The sequence below is a fragment of the Eretmochelys imbricata genome, chromosome 3 (assembly GCF_965152235.1).
Source record: "Eretmochelys imbricata isolate rEreImb1 chromosome 3, rEreImb1.hap1, whole genome shotgun sequence".
Classification (NCBI taxonomy): Eukaryota; Metazoa; Chordata; order Testudines; family Cheloniidae; genus Eretmochelys; species Eretmochelys imbricata.
Window position 1 is genome coordinate 158,518,959 of NC_135574.1, and position 20,653 is coordinate 158,539,611.

General features: G+C 45.6%; 1 protein-coding gene across 1 annotated transcript in view; it reads right to left on the reverse strand.

Moving 5' to 3' along the window:
• Positions 1-20,653, reverse strand: part of DNAH14 (dynein axonemal heavy chain 14) — a 448,557-nt gene that overhangs the window by 136,338 nt on the left and 291,566 nt on the right. The window contains 2 exon segments of the mRNA XM_077812193.1: positions 13,825-13,911; positions 17,397-17,591. Coding sequence (XP_077668319.1) covers positions 13,825-13,911; positions 17,397-17,591 — 282 coding nt within the window.

Genomic DNA, 20,653 nt, shown 5'->3' on the forward strand with positions numbered 1-20,653 from the left:
CTAGGTTGCCTCTCTCATTCATTAAGGGGCCCACACTTTCCCTGGCTTTCTTCTTGTTGCCAACATACCTGAAGAAACCCTTCTTGTTACTCTTGACATCTCTCGCTAGCTGCAGCTCCAGGTGCGATTTGGCCCTCCTAATTTCATTCCTACATGCCCGAGCAATATTTTTACACTCTTCCCTGGTCATATGTCCAACCTTCCATTTCTTGTAAGCTTCTTTTTTATGTTTAAGATCCACTAGGATTTCACCGTTAAGCCAAGCTGGTCGCCTGCCATATTTACTATTCTTTCGACACATCGGGATGGTTTGTCCCTGTAACCTCAACAGGGATTCCTTGAAATACAGCCAGCTCTCCTGGACTCCTTTCCCCTTCATGTTAGTCCCCCAGGGGATCCTACCCATCCGTTCCCTGAGGGAGTCGAAGTCTGCTCTCCTGAAGTCCAGGGTCCGTATCCTGCTGCTTACCTTTCTTCCCTGTGTCAGGATCCTGAACTCAACCAACTCATGGTCACTGCCTCCCAGATTCCCATCCACTTTTGCTTCCCCTACTAATTCTTCCCGGTTTGTGAGCAGCAGGTCAAGAAAAGCTCCCCCCCTAGTTGGCTCCTCTAGCACTTGCACCAGGAAATTGTCCCCTATGCTTTCCAAAAACTTCCTGGATTGTCTGTGCACCACTGTATTGCTCTCCCAGCAGATATCAGGAAAATTAAAGTCACTCATGAGAACCAGGGCGTGCGATCTAGTAGCTTCCGCGAGCTGCCGGAAGAAAGCCTCATCCACCTCATCCCCCTGGTCCAGTGGTCTATAGCAGATTCCCACCACTACTTCACTCCTGTTGCTCACACTTCTAAACTTAATCCAGAGACAGTACTGGAACCCAACTAAATGTTAAAAAATCTTAAAATACTAACACTAAAATACTAATAAAAAACTAATCTAAAGCTGACTAAAAACATTTACAACAAACTAAACTACTTGAGTTTAAAGCGGTGGTAAGAGACTGCTAAAGTATTCAGTCTCTACCCTAAGCCTGTGGTTGAAGGAACTAAGAGGTAGTTGGTCCACCCTACTCTTTTTTGCCCTCCAGAGGGAGCACACACGGGCATTCAGTGATCATATGCAGACCAACAGGTGATTGCAAACCAAGAAAAAGTTCTGATATCTGGCACTAGGAGGCACACAATACCAAGAGTGGAAGACATGTAAACAACCACTTGATGAAGAATCAAAAGCTTGGAATTATGTAAGGAAACCATAAGAATACAATAAAAGGAATCTACTAAGTTCTTAGGCTTACCAGTCTTTTATATCTTCCCTTCCATATTGATACACTTTTCCCAATTTAATTGCTCATAAAACACATAGCCTAAGTTTTGGCCAAACCAATCCAACTGTGCTAAAAATATATTCTACTGATGCTGAGATGCCTACATAGAAGTCTTTTAAAAATGGACTAAATTCTAAATCCACTGTTCTCTCATCCATAATTTTACTTCCAAAATTTTCTTATGAACAGAACTGATACCTAGACATTTTAACTTCATAGTTTACTGCCCCGATGACAAACATAGCAGAGGAATAAATCTTCTTTGTTTCTTATCTGATGTAGCTGACTGAGAAGCACTAGAAGACGTAGATTTTTCTGAGGCAGTAGAAACCACCAGAGAATTAGCAAGGGGATGCATAAAGAATTCTTCATGAAGAATCTGATAAAGATTGTCCTCATTTTTGGAAATTGCAGACACTTACGCAGGTGATAGACAGATGTCTCTTGCTGCCTCTACAGCAGTTTTCAAACTTTTAGAGCTGAGTTTAGTACCACGCCCTTGAGGTACAGTTTTTGGGCCCTCCCCCCCCGTCCAGACAAAAATAGACACATGCAAAAGTATGCTTGATAGCCCACTCATAAACCCAAGAGGGACCTTAACAGAACTTTAATTAAATTCCCTACACCTGTAAATTTCAAATACACAGATACTTAATGTAAAGGGCATGCCTGTTCCTTTGCAGACAGTTTATCAATTTGTGGTGAGATTTTTTTGAAACCGACACTCTGAGGTTGTCATAGAATCATAGATTAGGGTTGGAAGAGACCTTAGGAGGTCATCTAGTCTAACCCCCTGCTCAAAGCAGGACCAATCCCAACTAAATCATCCCAGCCAGGGCTTTGTCAAGCTGGGCCTTAAAAACCGCTAAGGATGGAGAGTCCACCCACTCCTTAGGTAACCCATTCCAGTGCTTCACCACCCTCCTAGTGAAAAGAATGAGATGAGGCTGGATGCCTAGATCTCTTTCTATGACATCTAAAGTCCTCCACAAGTGGAACAAGAATCTTCCTCCAGAGGGGATCTAGTCCTTAAAAGTGAAAAAGCCTTCCAGCCTGCCAGACATTGTTAGCACAACACTGAAACTGTTAAAGAGCCATTCAAGTGGTAATGAAGCCATTAACAGGCATTTGCCAACCCCCAGGTATATACTGTCAGTTTCTGATTTTACTGACAAAAACAGTTGTGTATTACTGTAATATTTACTCAGAACATGTTAGTCTACAGGACCTTAGTTTAAAATTTGCTTTAAAAATATTTAATTAGTGTGTCTCTAAAAAAATCCTTGCATAGATTTTTAAATGCACAATCTGAGTATTCATCTTTAGCCTTAAAAACTTGGATCTTCAGACATACAGTTTTTTAAATAAATCCTTCAAAAGATCACCCTTATCTAAAATACACATGCTAGCCTGGGCTGCCATTGGGCATGGGGCATCAGTTTCATAATACTGCATAGGGCCCCATAAATCCTAAGAACGGCCCTACGTGAGCCGGTGGGGGGCTCCAGCTCTCAGCCTCGGGGGCTTCCACTCTTAGCCACAGGGGCTCCTGCTGAGAGCCCTGGGGCAGCGGTGGCTCCTGCTGAGAGCCCCAAGGTAGTGGTGGCTACAGCTATGAACCCCAGGGTGGCTTGTGCCTGGGGCTCTTGGTGTTAGTCCTGGGGCAGCTGGTAGCTGAGGTTCCTGCTGTTAGACCCCAGGACGGCTCGCAGCTGGGGTCCTGCACTTCAGAACATTCCTCCATGCCCCGCAGGGGACACGCCCCACATCTTGGAAACCTCTGCTCTACAGACTCACAATAGTAAGCAGCATAGGTCTTTCATTATCTTTAGCCTTTATAACATCCAAAACACATTTTTTCTCACTTGCCATTGATACCAGGTTCAGGGCATCTATGGTCCAGTGCACCATGTTTTGGAATTGTATTAGGTTGTTCGGTGATGATACTCAAGAACACTGTCTCACAAAATTCTCTTGAGGAGAGCAGATATCCTGAATATTAACATCATCATCACGGGCCTCAGATTATTAGTGATCTTAGCTATCAGTGATGATACTAGTGCTGGTGCCTCAACAATAGGGATATCCACAGAACAGCAAACAAAAGAGAGCAAATGAGCCTTTGACATCTTGAGAGGACAGTGGGAGTGAGATGAGGCTGGACAACTAGATCTCTTTCTATGACATCTAAAGTTCTCCACAAGTGGAGCAAAAACCACATGAAAAAGGCCACATCCTTATGCAGGTGTATGGCATGTTGGAAATAGCAGAGGATGAATAGTCCCTAGAGTCCAAAGCCCCATTATCCAAGAACTATCTGCAAGTGCCTCAGTGTCTATTCCTGAAGTCACCAAAGTTTATTTGATCCATCCCTGGAACTGAAAGCACAAAGTAGGGGAGTGACTGTGAGTTCTTCACCTGACTCACCTACAGTACGAACAAAAGCTAGTGTACTGAGACGTCAGCACCAGTCAGTTGAGGTTGGCGTTAAGATAGGAATTTGAAGGTCTCTTTGGAAATTGCACCGGGACACAGAAATAGTAGTCAGGTCTGTAAATTATGGTGCTGAGGACTCTGGGTCTCAATTCCGGTCTCAAGAGTAATTTTCTTTTTCCTCTCCTTCAAATATTTTCTCTTCTCCCTATGCTTTAGGGAAGAAGGAAACAGTTGTGGGACCTCCACATACATTGCTGAAAGTGCTAGTGGGGCAATACTAGCTGTGAAATCATGGGGGACTTCAATTTTCTGGATGTCTTGTGCTGCCAGTACTAAAACATCCTTGGAATTTCTTAGTATTATACATGACAATTTCCTAACTCAAAAAGTATTGCATCCAACACAGGGAAATTCTATACTGGACATCAGCTTCACAGATAACAAGGAACTGATCACAGAACTAAAAATTCCTGGTATCTTAGGTACAAATGATTATAACTTGATCACATTTATAATATGCAAACAGAATAAAGTCAAAACCAGTAATATAGATATACCTGGTGTCTTAAAAGAGCCACTTTCACAAAGCTGAAAACAATTATGAGCTAAATCATCTGGGAGGAAGAATTTATTTAGAAAAATGTGACTGACAATTGGGAATGGTTTAAGAACACTTTACTAGATGCCCAAAAAGCCACACTCCCACAATTGAAGTAGAATGGTGTATTGGTTAATAAACCAACGTGGTTTAGAGAGGAAGTGACGGTAGCTATAAAAATAAATAATGAACATAACAAATGTAAGAAAACACAATGAGGAGTCCTTGTGGCACCTTAGAGACTAACAAATTTATTTGGGCATAAGCTTTTGTGGGCTTAAACCCACTTCATCAGATGCATGGAGTGGAAAATACACAGCACATGAAAAGATGGGAGTTGCCTTACCAAGTTGTGGGGAGGGGAGGGTCAGTGCTAACGAGCCAATTCAATTAAGGTGGAAGTGGGCTATTCTCAACAGTTGACAAGAAAGGGTGAATACCAAGGGAGGGGAAAAATCACTTTTGTAGTGCTAATGAGGCCAATGTAATCAAGGTGGACCATTTCAAACAGTTGAAAAGAAGGTGGGAGTATAAGCAGGGGGAAATTAGTTTTTGTAGTGACCCATCCACTCCCAGTCTTTATTCAGGCCTAATTTGATGGTGTCCATTTCAGCAAATCTGATCAACTTGACATTAACACTGGTCCAATAGAATTCTCAGAAGTTCAGGCTGTAAGTAAGAAGCTGAAAAAAAAAATGGTTACTCACCTTTGTAACTGTTGTTCTTTGAGATGTGTTGCTCATATCCATTCCAATTAGGTGTGCGTGCGCTACGTGCACGGCTGTCGGATAATTTTTACCCTAGCAACACCCAGTGGGTCAGCTGTGGAGCCCCGTGGAGTGGCGTCTCCATGGCGCTTGATATATACCTCAGCTGACCCAGCGCCTCCTCAGTTCCTTCTTGCCGGCTACTCTGACAGAGGGGAAGGGGGTGGGTTTGGAATGGATATGAGCAACACATTTTGAAGAACAGTTACAAAGGTGAGTAACCGTTTTTTCTTCTTCGAGTGCTTGCCCATATAGATTCCAATTAGGTGACTCCCAAGCCTTACCTAGGCAGTGGGGTTGGAGTGAAACAACGTGGATTGTAGGACCGCTCTACCAAACGCCATGTCATCTCTGATGCGAAGTGAAAGTATGTACCGAGGACAAAGTCGCAACTCTGCAGATCTCATGGATCGGCACCTGGGTCAGGAACGCCGCTGCCGAAGCCTGGGCCCTTGTGGAGTGAGCAGTGAGGGGCGGGGTCAGTACACCAGCCAGATCATAGCAAGCGCGGATGCAGGACATGACCCATGAAGAGATCCACTGAGAGGAGACCAGGAGGCCTTTCATCCGGTCCGCCAGAGCGTCAGCCTGAACAGCTTAGTACGCTCAATGTAGAAGGCAAGGGCCCTAAGGACATCGAGGGAGTGCAGCCACTGTTCCTGGTGACTGGGGTGTGGATTTGGATAAAAGAATCGGAAGAAAAATGTCCTGGCTGATATGGAAGGCCGATACAACCTTGGGAAGAAAGGCCGGGTGAGGTCGAAGCTGCACCTTATCTTTATGGAAGATCATGTAAGGTGGTTCCGAGGTAAGGGCTCTCAGCTCAGAGACCCGCTGCTGACATGATAGCGACCAGGAAAGCTGTTTTCCAGGAGAGGTAGAGAAGGGAGCAGATGGCCAGCGGCTCAAATGGGGGCCCCATGAGTCTGGAGCGGACCAGGTTAAGGTCCCATGTGGGGACTGACTGTCGAATTTGTGGGTAGAGATGGTCCAGGTCCTTGAGGAACCTGCCAATCATGGGATTGGCGAAGACAAAGCAGTCATTCATACCAGGATGAAAAGCCGAGAATCAGCCAGGTGAACTCTGATGGAGGATGCCGCCAGGCCTTGCTGTTTTAGATCCAGGAGATATTCCAAAATGAGAGGCACGGACGCCCGGAGAGGGGCATGTTGTGCTGAGTGCACCAGCACGAAAACCGCTTCCACTTAGCCGTATATGTGGCCTGAGTGGAGGGCTTCCTGCTGCCCATCAGTACTTGCTGCACAGATTCTGAACAGAGAAGTTCTGAAGGGTTTAGCCACGCAGCATCCATGCCGTGAGGTGGAGAGATCGTAGGTCAGAATGGCAGAGGCAACCATGATCCTGAGTGAGCAGGTCCGTAAGAGGAGGCAATGGGACTGGGGCGTCTACAGAGAGCTCCAACAGCGTGGTTACCAGTGCTGCCTGGGCCACGCTGGAGCTACCAGAATCACTTGCACCCTGACCCTGCGCACTTTGAACAAGACCCTGTACACAAGGGGGAAAGGTGTAAAATAGTTGACTCATCCACGGGAGAAGGAAGGTGTCTGTGAGAGAGCCTGGGGAGCAGCCTTGGAGGGAGCAGAAAGCTGGGTATTTCCGATGCTGCGGGAGGCAAACAGGTCGACCTGGGGAAACTGCCGGCTTTGGAAGATGCATACAGCCCGAGGATCTAGCCACCAGTGGAGGGAGGCTAGGATCCGCTCCGGGATGGTGACCACCAAGTTCAGGCTGTCCCGATCCGGGTGATAGACTGATGCCAGCCAAGCTTGTAACGGGTGAAGTCGAAGTCTGGCGTACCTGGTCACTTATGTGCAGGAAGCCATGTGGCCGAGAAGACTCAAGCAGCTTCTTGATGATGAGGTTGGGAAGCTCTGAGGGCTCCAGATGAGGGCCACAATAGACTGGAAACAAGTGTCCGGCAGGTGGGCTCATGCCTGCACGGAGTCTAGAACCACCCCAATGAATTCTATTCTCTGGGTCGATTTTCCCACATTGAAAAGGAGGACTAATGAACTAAACGTGTCCGTGACCAAGCAGAAATGGGACTGCACCTGTTCTCTGGTGCGCCCATGGATAAGCCAGTCATCAAGGTCAGGGTATACCTGCACACGCCCTCGACGAAGGAAGGCCGCCACGACTGCCATACATTTGGTGAACATTCGGGGGACCGTGGATAGACCAAAGGGAAGGGCCGTGAACTGATAGTGTTCGCAGTTGACCACAAAGTGCAGGAAGTGTCTGTGCACCGGATGAATCGTTATGTGGAAATACGCGTCCTTCATGTCAAGGGCGGTGTACCAGTCTCCAGGGAAGGTATAATGGTGCCCAAGGAGACCATGCGGAACTTCAACTTTACCATGAACTTTTGAGTCTACGCAGGTCCAGAATGGGGCAAAGCTCGCCCTTTGCCTTGGGGATTAGGAGATATTGGGAGTAAAACCCCCTGCCCCTTAGCTCCTTTGGGACCTCCTCGATTGACCCCATGGCGAGGAGCGTTTGAACCTCCTGAATAAGAAGTTGCTCGTGAGATGGATTTCTGAAGAGGGACGGGGAAGGAGGGGTGGGAGGGCGGGGAGGAAGAGAATTGGAGAGAGTATCCCACTTCCACCCTGTGGAGGACCCAGCGGTCCAGGGTCATCCAAGACCAAGCACGGTGGAAATGGGATAAACAATTCAAGAAAGGGAGGCAGGATTCTGAATGAGGTCTGGTATGCCATCGTCGGGTGTCCCTTCAAAAAGCCTCTTTTGAGCCAGATGAAGGCTTGGTCAGGTCCTGGCCTTGCCTTATGGGGGTTGGAGGACTTCCTCTGCCCTTACGTCCCCGCTGCCTATAGAAATCCTGCCTTGGCCGAGGAGGATACGGGCGCTGTGACTGCTGAGGCTTGAAGGGTTTCCGCTGGGCAGGCAGTGTGTGCATGCCCAGGGACTTCATTATTGCCCTTGAGTCTAAGGCTTTGTAGCCTTGAATCTGTCTTTTCCGAAAACAGGCCCTCTCCATTAAAGGGGAGCTCCTGCAGTGTCTGCTGAAGTTCCGGTGGTAGGCCAGATGCTTGCAGCCAAGAGATATGCCTCCTGAGGACAAAATACGTGCAGTAGAGTCTGCAGCGTCCAGTGAGGCCTGCAGCGATGTCCGTGCCAGTGTTTTGCCCTCTTCCGCCAAAGCCCCAAACTCCTCTCTGGACTCAGGAGGTACTAACTCCTTATATTTCAGCATGGAGTTCCAGGATTTAAAATTGTAACGGCTCAGGAGTGCCTGCTGATTAGCGTTCCTGAGCACAAGTCGCCCCAAGGAATAAACTTTGTGCCCAAACAAATCAAGGCACTTGGCATCCTTCGATTTGGGTGCTGGGGCTTGCTGGCCATGCCATTCTCTCTCGTTCACTGATGCCACCACAAGTGAACAGGGCTGTGGGTGGGTGAACACACAGTTATAAGCCTGTAGGGGACAAAGTATTTTCGCTCCACTCCCTTAGCAGTCAGGGGGATGGACGCAGGTGTCTGCCAGATTGTTCTGGCGGTGGTTTGGATGGTCTGAATAAGGGGTAGGGTGACCCTTGATGGAACTTCTGCGGACAGAATATCCACCACTGGGTCCTCCACCTATACCACCTCCTCCGCCTGCAGGTTCATGTTCCACGCCACCCTGTGCAGGAGGTCCTGGTGAGCATGGAGGTCTATCGGAGGGGGACCTGAGATTGCAGTGCCTGCCACCTCCTTGTCAGGGGAGCAGGAGGAGGAGGCCGCAGGGGGAAGAGGGTCATCCAGGGCCTCTTGCGGGGCTGGGCCCGGCTGTCCTGTGCCAGCTATCTCAGGGCCTGGACCAGGAACTGGTGTTGGGGGAGGTCCTGAAGTGGGGAGGGAAGCCGCCACTGTCTCCATGCCTCCCAGGGCGGGCCGACTGGCAGCAGCCTCTGGCACTCATGGCTTGGACGGGGCTGATCGAGAAGCCCCAGACGGAGCACCCTGGGCCTGGTGGTACACCCAGGGCATCCAGAACGGCCACTGAGGGGGCCCTTGAACAGGACCCTGCTCCTGCGCTTGCCAATGCCCAGCCCCTGAGTCCAGGCAGCTATGGTCAAAATGGCAGCGTAAGGAGAAACGCAACCCCACTTCCGATCCCGAAGAACGAGAAGTGGAACGTGAGGGCCACGGTGGTGTGCAGTGGATCTGCGTCGGGTCACCTCTGTGAGGTGAAGGGGAACGGTGCTGCAACGCTGGGGAGCGGTGCTGGAACCTGGACCGGTACTAGGACCTGGAATGGCGCCTGGATCTGGACCTGGGTTGAGATGATGACCGGCGGCGAGAGCAGTGTCGGGTCTGGGATCTGCTCCTTGATGGCGATCAGCAGGCAGATCGGCGCCGCGACTGGGACTGGTGCTAGGAGTCAGAGTGGTGCCACGAGTATGACCGGCGCCACGAATGAGAACGGTGGTGGGACTACGAGCAGCAGCGGAAGTGGGAATGGTGCCAAGAAAGGGATCAGTGCCATGGCTCGACTGACGGGTGGATTAGGGGCGGCTTGCCTCGGACGGTGCCGCACGTACAAGAACCAGTGCCTTGGCATGAGGCTGAGGGGATGCCGATGCTGTCATGGCAATAAGATCAACCACGCTGAGTGTCGGGGAGTCTAGAGGCACCGGACTCAATGGCTCTCCCCTCAGGGCCAGTGTCAACAGTGCCAAAGCCATAAGCTGTGCCCCTAGATGTTCCCCTGTGGGATGAGTCTCCATGGGTGGTTCCAGGGAGGCTGGTCTCTGAGGCAGGCCGGCCACCCTTTTCCGGCTTCCGGTGCCGCTTCTGGCCAGGAGAATGGGAGCAGTGCCAGGCCGATGAAGTCGGTTGTGGTGCCGAGGAGCGTCGGTGCCGCGGTTCTCGTTCAGAGTCGAACCACGGTGCAGCTCCTACCGCTGCCATTGGGGTGCTGCGCACCGAGACGCTCGGTGCTGGATCTTGGCACGCCACAGGAGGCTGAGGACTAAGAGCCGCCTCCATGAGGAGCTGTTTTAAATGAAAGTCCCACCCCTTCTTAGTCCGGGGATGAAACCCTTTGCAGTTCCTGCACTTGTCTGCTTGATGAGACTCCCCCAGACCCTTCAGGCAAGAGTCATGGGGGTTGCCTGTTGGCTTAGGCTTAGAGCAGGAACCGCAGGACTTGAATCCTGGAGCCTTGGGCATGAGCCCAAGAGAAAAATCAGGCAGGAGGGGAAACCCCCCGCACCCTCACTAATACTAACTATAACTATCAAGAACTATAACTATTAACTGTAAACTATTAACAAGAAACTATGCTAGGGAGAGTGGAGAGCAACGAAGCAGAACTCCACAGTTCCAACGACCGTTATGGGCAGTAAGAAGGAACTGAGGAGGTGCTGGGTTGGCTGAGGTACATTTCAAGCGCCATGAAGGCGTCACTCCAGGGTGCTCCACAGCCGACCCACTGGGTGTTGCTAGGATAAAAATTCTCCGATGGCCATGCACGCGGTGCGTGCACACCTAACTGGAATCGATATGAGCAAGCACTTGAAGAACAAAGCGGCAGGATTCAGAGTAACAGCCGTGTTAGTCTGTATTCGCAAAAAGAAAAGGAGTACTTGTGGCACCTTAGAGACTAACCAATTTGCTCAAATAAATTGGTTAGTCTCTAAGGTGCCACAAGTACTCCTTTTCTTAAAGCGGCAGGAGACAATCAAATTACAGCAGAAATGCTAAAAGCACTTGATACCATCAACCTAACAAAACTGACAGAACTGTTTAATGAATTCTGAGAAAAAAGGGACGACTCTGCCCAGTAGAAAAATGGAGTCATTGTCAGAATATCCCCAAAGGGTGATCTCACTGACTGTAACAACTGGAGAGGAGTTACTCTACTACTCTTTGTTGTAGGGAAAGTCTTCTGTGGTGTGATACCACACAGGATGAAAGAGACAGTGGATCCAAAGCTTAGAAAAGGACAAGCTGGATTCAGGTCCAAGAAATCCTGTGTGCATCATATATTCACGTTAAGGACCATCATAAGAGAAGTTGATAGTAATGAATATAAATCAGAAGATATCAATTTTCTATAATTCCTAAGGGAAGCAAAGGGACACCAGGAGAAATCTATGGCCAGCAACAAGGAGTTTTTAAGCTATACTAGAAACAAAAAGAATCCTAGTAGTGGTACTTGTCCATTACTAAATAGAAAGGGTAGAATTATCAATAATAATGCAGAAAAGGTAGAAGTGTTCAATAAATATTTGTTTTGTATTTGTGAAAAAACAGATGATGTAGTCATAACATATGATGATGATAACACTCTTTCCATTCCACTAGTATCTCAGGAGGATGTTTAATAGTAAGTACTAGAGACTTTTTTTAAATCTGCAGGTCCAGATAACTTGCATCCAAGAGTTTTAAAAGAGCTGGTTGGGGAGCTTGTTGGACCGTTAATGTTGATTTCCAATAAGGCTTGGAATACTGGGAAAGTTCCAGAAGATGAGAATAAAGCTAATGTGCCAATATTTAATAAGGACAAATGGGATCACCTGAGTAATTTTAAGCCTGTCAGTTTTACATAAGAACATAACATAAGAACATAAGTGATCTCTCACCTGCCATTAATACATCAATCCCAGGCTACAGAATGGTGTGGATGACATGGGACTCGATTAATAAAGAATTAAAGGGAGGGTAATACAATGAATGCCAATCAAAATGGGTTTGCAGAAAATAGATTCTGTGACACTAACTTGATATCTTTTTTTGATGAGATTACAAGTTTGGTTGAGAAAGGTAATAGTGTTGATATAATATACTTAGGCTTCTGTAAGGCATTAGACAATTTATTTAAAAACTAGAATATAAAATTAACATAGCACACATTAAATGGATTAAGAGCTGAGTAACTGATAGGTCTCAAAATGTAACAGTAAACAAGGAATCATCATCGAACGGGTGAGTTTCTAGTGGGTTCCCACAGGAACTGGTTCTTTGACCTATGCTCATCAACATTTTTATCAATGACTTGGAAGAAAATATATCCTCACTGATAAAGTTTGCAGATGACACAAAAATCGGGGAGCAGTAAATAATAGCAGTAAAGAGGATAGATGTAACAAGAACCTTTTAATGTACACATCACTTAACTTTTAACTTTATTCTAAATTTGCATTCATAGACCAGGATTAGAGTGTAAAGTTTCTAATATAAAAACATTCTAATATGTGTTTTATTAATGTAAATATTTCAGAGTGACACAGAAATTCAACTAAAATCTGGAAAAAAAACAATAAACTTCAGGTTTTTCACAATTCAAGCTGGATAACTACTTACTTCTTAATCTCATACTTATTTGATATCCACATCTTTCATCAGCTGTCCCACAAGCCTGAAAAAGCCTGTGTGGTCTGGGGCTGCCCAGCCCCTGTTAGGGAGAACCAGAGCAGGAAAAGTTCCTGGCCTTACTGAAGCATCAGAGGGACCTAAAAGACACCGCAGACACCCCCACATACGTACAAAGTGCTGTATAGGAAGTGGAAGGCTTTTGTGCCCTGCTATCACCCAATAGGGGGACTGGTAGCTTCCAGCTGCTGCCTCCACAAAGTTCTTTACAGATGTGCGGGGAAATAATATAAGATTGGAGGAACGGCTACTTGATTCTTCCAGAAGCTTACAGAAGAAGGAGGCAACTGCCTCCAACAAAGACTTCTCAAGGTAAAGGATTCCTGGAGACTTTTGGGGTGATATGGTCATACAGGGAACATAGATGGATGGATAACATATTCGGTGCCAGAATAATTTATTTTAAAATATAATACAAAGATCATCTTATTATCCTAAAGATGGTAACCTCAAAAGATACAAGTGCTAGCTCTGATTTTATCTTACATTATATCAGGCGGAACATGGAAAGATGCTAGAAAGTAATATGGTTTAGGTCAGAGGTGGGCAAACTATGGCCCGTGGGCCACATCTGGCCCACGGGACTGTCCTGCTCAGCTCCTGAGCTCCCGGCCGGGGAAACTAATCCCGGGCTCCTCCCCTGCAGCGCTGCTGCTGCGCCGCCAGTGCTCTGGCCCGCTGCTCCTCCTGGGCAGCGCGGGTGGCGTGGCTGGCTCAAGTGGGGCTGCGAGCTCCTGCTGCTCAGAGCAGCATGGTAAGGAGGCGGGGAGTGGGGGGGGAGTTGGATAAGGGGCAGGGGGTCCCGGGGGACAGAGGACAGGGAGCAGTTGGATAGGCGTGGAAGTCCCAGGGGGCTGTCAGGGGGCGGGAGTGTGAACAGGGGTTGGGGCAGTCAGGGGACAGGGAGGGGGGGTTGAATAGGGGGTGGGGTTCTGGGGGCTGGTTGGGGTGGGGGGTCCCAAGAGGAGGCAGTCAGGGGACAAGAAGCAGGGGGGTTGGATGGGTCAGGGGTTCTGAGGGGGGCAGCCAGGGGGCAGGAAGTGGGAGGGGGTTGAGAGGGGGTGAGGGCCAGGCCGTTTGGGGAGGCACAGCCTTCCCTACCCAGCCCTCCATACAGTTTCGCAACCCCAATGTGGCCCTCGGGTCAAAAAGTTTACCCATCCCTGGCTTAGGTGAATCTTCTTAGTAAGTACAGCAAATGGACATTCTGCATAAAAATCCACTTCCATTGGGATTCTTACATTTTTTAAATTTAGAATTATGTAAATGTTAAAAAATGAATTTTCTTACTAGCATCATGTGGCCGCCTGGTTGCCGAAAGACTCTAGCAGCCCTTGTAGTGTGTTCTACAGCTTCCTTAAAGAACACCATTGAAGTCTGGGGAAGCAAAAAAGACAAGCTCACTTTAATAAGAAAGCAGCTGCACATGGCAAGTGATATTTACAGTAGGTAAGTAAGGGGAAGGGGCTATCCCTGGGAAACATACCAACAAGAACTGGGAGAGACAGCTCAATTCCCATAACTAGAAAAGTTATAATAGATATTTATTTCTTTTCCTTCCTATCCTCTTGACTGCCTCTCTCAAAGTCACTTACAAGAGATCCTCATGCTGCTACCCATATTGCCACTAATACGCTCTGTCCATTCTACCCAACAATACCCTACTCAGTTTGCAAAAACAAGTGCTATAAATTACAATCTGCTCTCTGTTACAGTGGTGCAGCCCCAATGAAGTTAATTAGCATTATAACCATGTATGTGAGAGGATGATTTAGTGTCATGTGGGACAGAGTGGATTTACAGTAGTGCAGAAGAAGATGGATGGACTAACTGCAGTGGGGACAACCAAAATGACCAAAAATCTCTTGCTCCTTGACTCTCCTCAGTGAGCTTCGTGGTCAGCAGAGGGGATTACTTTTTGGGAAATGGAGGGAGATGAGGCGGGGAGGGAAGTTTATGGAAGTATCACTATATGAACCAGTGAGGTAGTCACTAAAAACAAATTGTTAGAACTCCAGAAGATCTTAGGCAGAGATAATTAACTAGTTTATATAAGGCACCAAACCTTTGCCCCAAATTTTTATGATTTAGTAAAGCTTTTCTCCTCATTATTTTTCAATTTTGTGCAGCATCAGGGCACAATCCTGATCTCACTGATGTCAGTGGTAAAATTTCTATTAACTGAAATGGGGCCAGGATGTCACCTCTGAGCTTGGGACAGGAAGCGAATTCACTGAAATACTTTGTGAAAGACTGTAATTCTAGCCTGATCAGAAGCAAAAATAGACTTGCTTAACTTTTAGTTAATGAAGATGTTGGTGTGGAAATTTCCTTGGTTTTTTTTTTTTTTTTTTAAATGTGTTGAAACTATTGTGGGGATAGCAATGGTCTATGGGGAACAGGGAGGCAACATCTGAAAATAGGAGCACATAGCAGAGTTAGACATATCTGCTGACTTCTTTGGGCAGAAATAAAACTTGTGATGATGATTAGCCAAATAACTTGTCTTCTGATTAATTTTTAAATTTAAAAAAGAAGCCTGTGGCTGAGATGTGATGTTAATATAGTGTTTATTATTTTGAAAAAATATATACTTCAATATATTGTATATACTTCTGTCCGTACCAGTATGCAAGTAAGTATACAACTATTAATTTCAACTTGAGTATATCTGCAGGCAGAATTTGGTCTGTATACCATATAACAGCCATGACGCAAGCTGATGTCAAATAAGTTGATGTTTACCCCTTTGACTGTTCTCACTAAAAAACTCTGGTCTGCACCCGGCTATCTCTTGCAAGTAATATAGCAACCTCCTCCTATCTAGCTCTAAGCCTTGCTCTTTTCCCTTCTCCAATCAATTCAATATGCTACAGCTAAATTATTCTTCCTTGCTGTCCATGTCAATTGTCTCTATCACTCAATTTATTCTAGTTCCTTATCCTCACTTTCAAGACTCTACATGTTGCCATCCTAACCTACATCTCAGCACTTATTTCTCCCTATTCCTCTTTTTATATGGCACTCTGCCAACCCCACTCTCTTTAATGGCCTCAGCACTGCTTCTCCCCTAACAGCATGCTGGGAGCTTGTGGGAAGCTGTGCTCTACAGCATACAGGAGACATGAACACCATATACAAGTCTGACAAATCAACTCCAACTATGGTGTAACTATATCAGTGTATCTCTGAATTTGGGGAACTCTGCACTGACATGTACAGAGATGTGAAGGCAGACTTTGTGCTATGGATCATTGGTAACAATTCAGTTAGTGAAATTCTCTGGTAACACTTTTAAAGTGTATTATTACTTATTAAATTAATAAGAAAAGAGGTCCTATTTTAAGGCTTTAAGAGACATTTCATTAATAGTGAGAATAGGAAAGTAAAGATAACTCCATTACGACACTGTAAAACTATTCTGGTGACAAAAATAATGAAATGTTGTCATGCATTTTTCATATAATGTTGTCCTTTGGCAACATTAAACATTTATTTAACATTAAAAATGTTAAATTAAGAAAGGCTAGCATTGTTTAACTTTCAATTGGGGAAAAGGAGGGATTTTTTTTAAAAAATACTGTTTTAATTTAAAATCTAGTTTTGACATTATTTCTCGTCTCACTGAGTTGATTCATAATGAGTGGTTGGTAGAAAGAAGGATAAGACCACATGCCATATGGTAAGTAGACTTTGAAATTGGAGGCTAAACTAATGAAATACTTTTTCTTATGATAGCTTCTATGATTTAGTGGATTTCATATTATTCTTTTTGAGTAGGGAGAGTTTAACTTTGTCTAGTGATGGTCAGTAACACACATTTCAGAGTAGCAGCTGTGTTAGTCTGAAGCTTTTCTGTTGCAAAATTGCCACCCTTAAATCTTTTACTGATTGGCTGGAGAGGTTGAAGTGTTCTCCTACCGGTTTTTGAATGTTATGATTCCTGATGTCAGATTTGTATCCATTTATTCTTTTGTGTAGAGACTGTTCGGTTTGGCCAATGTACATGGCAGAGGGGCATTGCTGGCACATATCACATTGGTAGATGTGCAGTGAACAAGCCCCTGATGGCGCGGCTAATGTGATTAGGTCCTATGATGGTGTCACTTGAATAAATATGTGGACAGAGTTGAATCGGGCTTTGTTGCAAGGATAGGTTCCTGGGTTAGTGTTTTTGTTGTGTGGTATGTGGTTGCTGGTGAGTATTTGCCTCAGGTTGGGGGGCTGTCTGTAAGCGGGGACTGGTCTGTCTCCCAAGATCTGTGAGAGTGAGGGATCATTTTTCAGGATAGGTTGTAAATCTTTGATGATGGGTCAGTAACACAGTTTCGTTGGTGAGAGACTATTTATTTATAGGCTTATATTGGTGCTCATCATATAGTACCTGTGTGTGTCCCATACTTTAATGAATTTATCTGCACAGAATCCTTGTGCCATGTTCCAGAAGGGAAACTGAGACCAGAGAGAATAAGTGATCTGTCTAAAGTCATCATGGAAGTCTGTACCAGAGCTAGAAATAGAACCCAGATCTCCTGAATCTCAGTCCAGTGCATTAACCATAAGATCATCCTTGAAAATAATAAAACACAAATAAGTAGCTCTCCTGGACTACATTTTCAAATAAAACACATCTGGGCACCTGCCATGCTTGCAAAATTCACACTTGTGTACTTAAATACTCACCGCTTGCAGAAATCAAGTAACTGGGTACTATAATCATTATCCAGATTGCACGTACAAATGTAAACTAGGTATATTATTTTTTTATCACAACTTACATGCCTATACTTGAAAAAACAGCATTTTGGCATGCTCAAAATATTTCTAAAATGTTCTCTTCAGAATTTTAGTTTAATAGCTACAGATAACAAGCCATCTGTTTTCTATACCTTAGTATTCATTGAATTCATTTTCATTTGGAATTCTTCCAAGACAGAAACAAGTTTTTTATAGTTAGTGATATTTTGATAGATTTTACTTCCAAGAGATGTGTTCATATCCAGAAAATCCACAAAGATGGTAGACTCCTCCATCAATTTTTCTTTGGTCCATGTGATCTATTAAAAATACAGTTCAACCTATTAATCTCACTATTTTATATGTTAGAAAGCAATGTTCACTGCTGCTCATAAATCAAATGGTAGTTCTGCCTATTATTGTTTCCCCACAGTTCTCATTATTAGACCCTCATTTCAGTTGCTCATAACTTTGCCATATTTAACTGTTTGGATTGAAATTGTCCATACTAGATATCTGTCTAATGATGATTTTTTTTTTTTTTAATTTTCAGCTAGAAGGGTCCAGCCATTTCTGTGAATGAAATTAGGGAAAGTACATTATTTTTGTCATGTTAAATTGGTGACCTTTTCTTCTCAAAGATCTAGCACCAACATGCTTTGGAGCAGGAACTTTAAATTTCGCAGGTGGTGTTTTGTGTCAAGGATTTACCTTTTCCTGTTACTTTAAAAATCCATCCAAATTTGGCAGAGTTATAAATCTCTGAAAAATCTCAGGTTGCACTTGCTCAGTAGAATTTAGAAGATAAAATCTCTGAAGATTCCATCCTCAGTGAACATGCTCCAGCCCCTCACAGCTCCTAGCACTGACAAGAGTGCGCACATGATAACCTCACAGAGTGAAGGAGCATGCCTGTAAATACTGCTCTCAGCTTTTCTGTGATAGAGTAGGGTGAGACACCAGAACTGAGAGCATGAAGACTATCTCTCGTGTGCTCTCAATGAGGCCCTTTCTGGCTGCCACGCTGTGTTGAGAAAGAAGAGGCCTGACTGGACTGTAGAAGAGACTAAAGTCAGACCAGGGAAGATGGAAAGAAATAGGTTAGGACAAGGATCCTAGTGAGACTGGGACTGGGCGGGGGGTGTGGGAGGAGGGAATGTAACTCCCTGGGGGAACCAGGTGAGGAAGTTTGAGACTGGAACTGATTGGACAAAGACTGGGACAAAGAGCTTGTGGGGAGAGGGAAAACTATGACTGGCTGTGCAAGCAGACTAGGAGCTGGGGTGGAGACTGAGATTGGAAGCTGGTGAGGAAAATATGGGTGGATGACTGGGAACCAGTTGGCAGTGGGAAGAGGGCACTAAGATCAGACAAGATAATGGAAGAGAGATGGGGGCTGGCTGGACAATAAGACCGGGAGCCTTTGTATGTGTTTGTGTGTGTGGGGGGGTGTGAAACAAGGGTGGTAGGAAGATGGGACACAGATGAGAATCCAGGTTATGGGGAAAAGAACTGAGGCTGACTGGGCAAAGGGCCTGGGACAGGTTGCTGTGGGGGATGGGAGACTGAGATTAGATGAGGACCTGATGGAAGCAGACTGGGAGCCAGTGGGGAGAGGAACAGAGTAAAGACTGGAGGCTGGTTCAGGAGAGGGGAGCGATCAGATGAGGACCCCAGAGGACTGAATTGGGCAAGGATACTGAGACTAGGATGAGATGACTGAGGAGTGGACAGTAGGACCAGGCAGCCAAAGAGAGTGGGACTTGGAGAAAAAGCTTTGGGTGGGTAAGTAATACGATTGTGAGAGGGTCAGTTTGGAAGAGAGGGGCAGAAAGGGTCAAGCAAGAGGGAAACAGGGAAAAATTTCTCTATTAGAGCACATTCCACTCCACAGCCCTGAACAGAATTCAAGATTCTGGAGTCTCTCACCATCCCTTTGCTGTCAGCAAATATATGTGAAACCAACTGAAGAAGTGCATCTCACTCCCTTCTAGAGCTAGTCCATATATAGCATGATGAGCTACTATTGCTATTAGTTACTCAGTTAGTTCAAGAGGCAGAGGTCTGTATAGTGGATATGAAGCTTCCAACCCTGATGATGCAGCATGTGGGTGTCACTATGAAGCTATAAGACGAAACTTTCGTTTTTTCAGGTTTTTTTAAACAAAGGAAATGACACAAAAACTACATTAAAATAACATTATTAAGATTGCAAAATTAAGCACTCAGAGTTAGGAATGATAGAAATAAGGCTGACTGCATCATAATGCAGGTTCAACGAGGAGTGATCAATGGCTCCATGTCTAGTTGGCAGCTGGTATCAAGCGGAGCGCCCCATATATAGCTTCATAGTGACACCCACATGCTGCATCATCAGGGTTTTGTTCAATATCTTCATTAATGATCTGGAGGATGGTGTGGATTGCACCCTCAGCAAGTTTGCAAATGACACTAAATTGGGAGGAGTGGTAGATACGCTGGAGGATAGGGATAGGATACAGAGGGACCTAGACAAATTAGAGGATTGAACCAAAAGAAATCTGATGAGGTTCAACAAGGACAAGTGCAGAGTCCTGCACTTAGGACAGAAGAATCCCATGCACTGCTACAGCCTAGGGACCGAGCGGCTAGGCAGCAGTTCTGCAGAAAAGAACGTAGGGGTTACAGTGGATGAGAAGCTGGATACGAGTCAGCAGTGTGCCTTTGTTGCCAAGAAGGCCAATAGCATTTTGGGATGTATATGTAGGAGCATTGCCATCAGATTGAGCGACATGATCATTCCCCTCTATTAGGCATTGGTGAGGACTCATCTGGAGTACTGTGTCCAGTTTTGGACCCCACACTACAAGAAGGATGTGGAAAAATTGGAAAGAGTCCAGCGGAGGGCAACAAAAATTATTAGGGGGCTGGAGCACATGATTTATGAGGAGAGGCTGAGGAAACTGGGATTATTTAGTCTGCAGAGGAGAAAAATGAGGGGGGATTTGATAGCTGCTTACAACTACTTGAAAGGGGGTTCCATAGAGGATGGATCTAGACTGTTCTCAGTGGTAGCAGATGACAGAACAAAGAGTAATGGTCTCAAGTTGCAGTGAGGGAGGTTTAGGTTGGATATTAGGAAAACTTTTTCACTAGGAAGGTGGTGAAGCACTGGAATGTGTTACCTAGGGAGGTGGTGGAATCTCCTTCCTTAGAGGTTTTTAAGGCCCGGCTTGACAAAGCCCTGGCTGGGATGATTTAGTTGCTTTGAGCAGGAGGTTGGACTTGATGACCTCCTGAGGTCCCTTTCATTCCTGATATTCTATGATTCTATAACTCACTATACCAATGAGACTATACCAATGAAACAGACACAGCACGTTAGAATTGTGAAGCCTTTAGC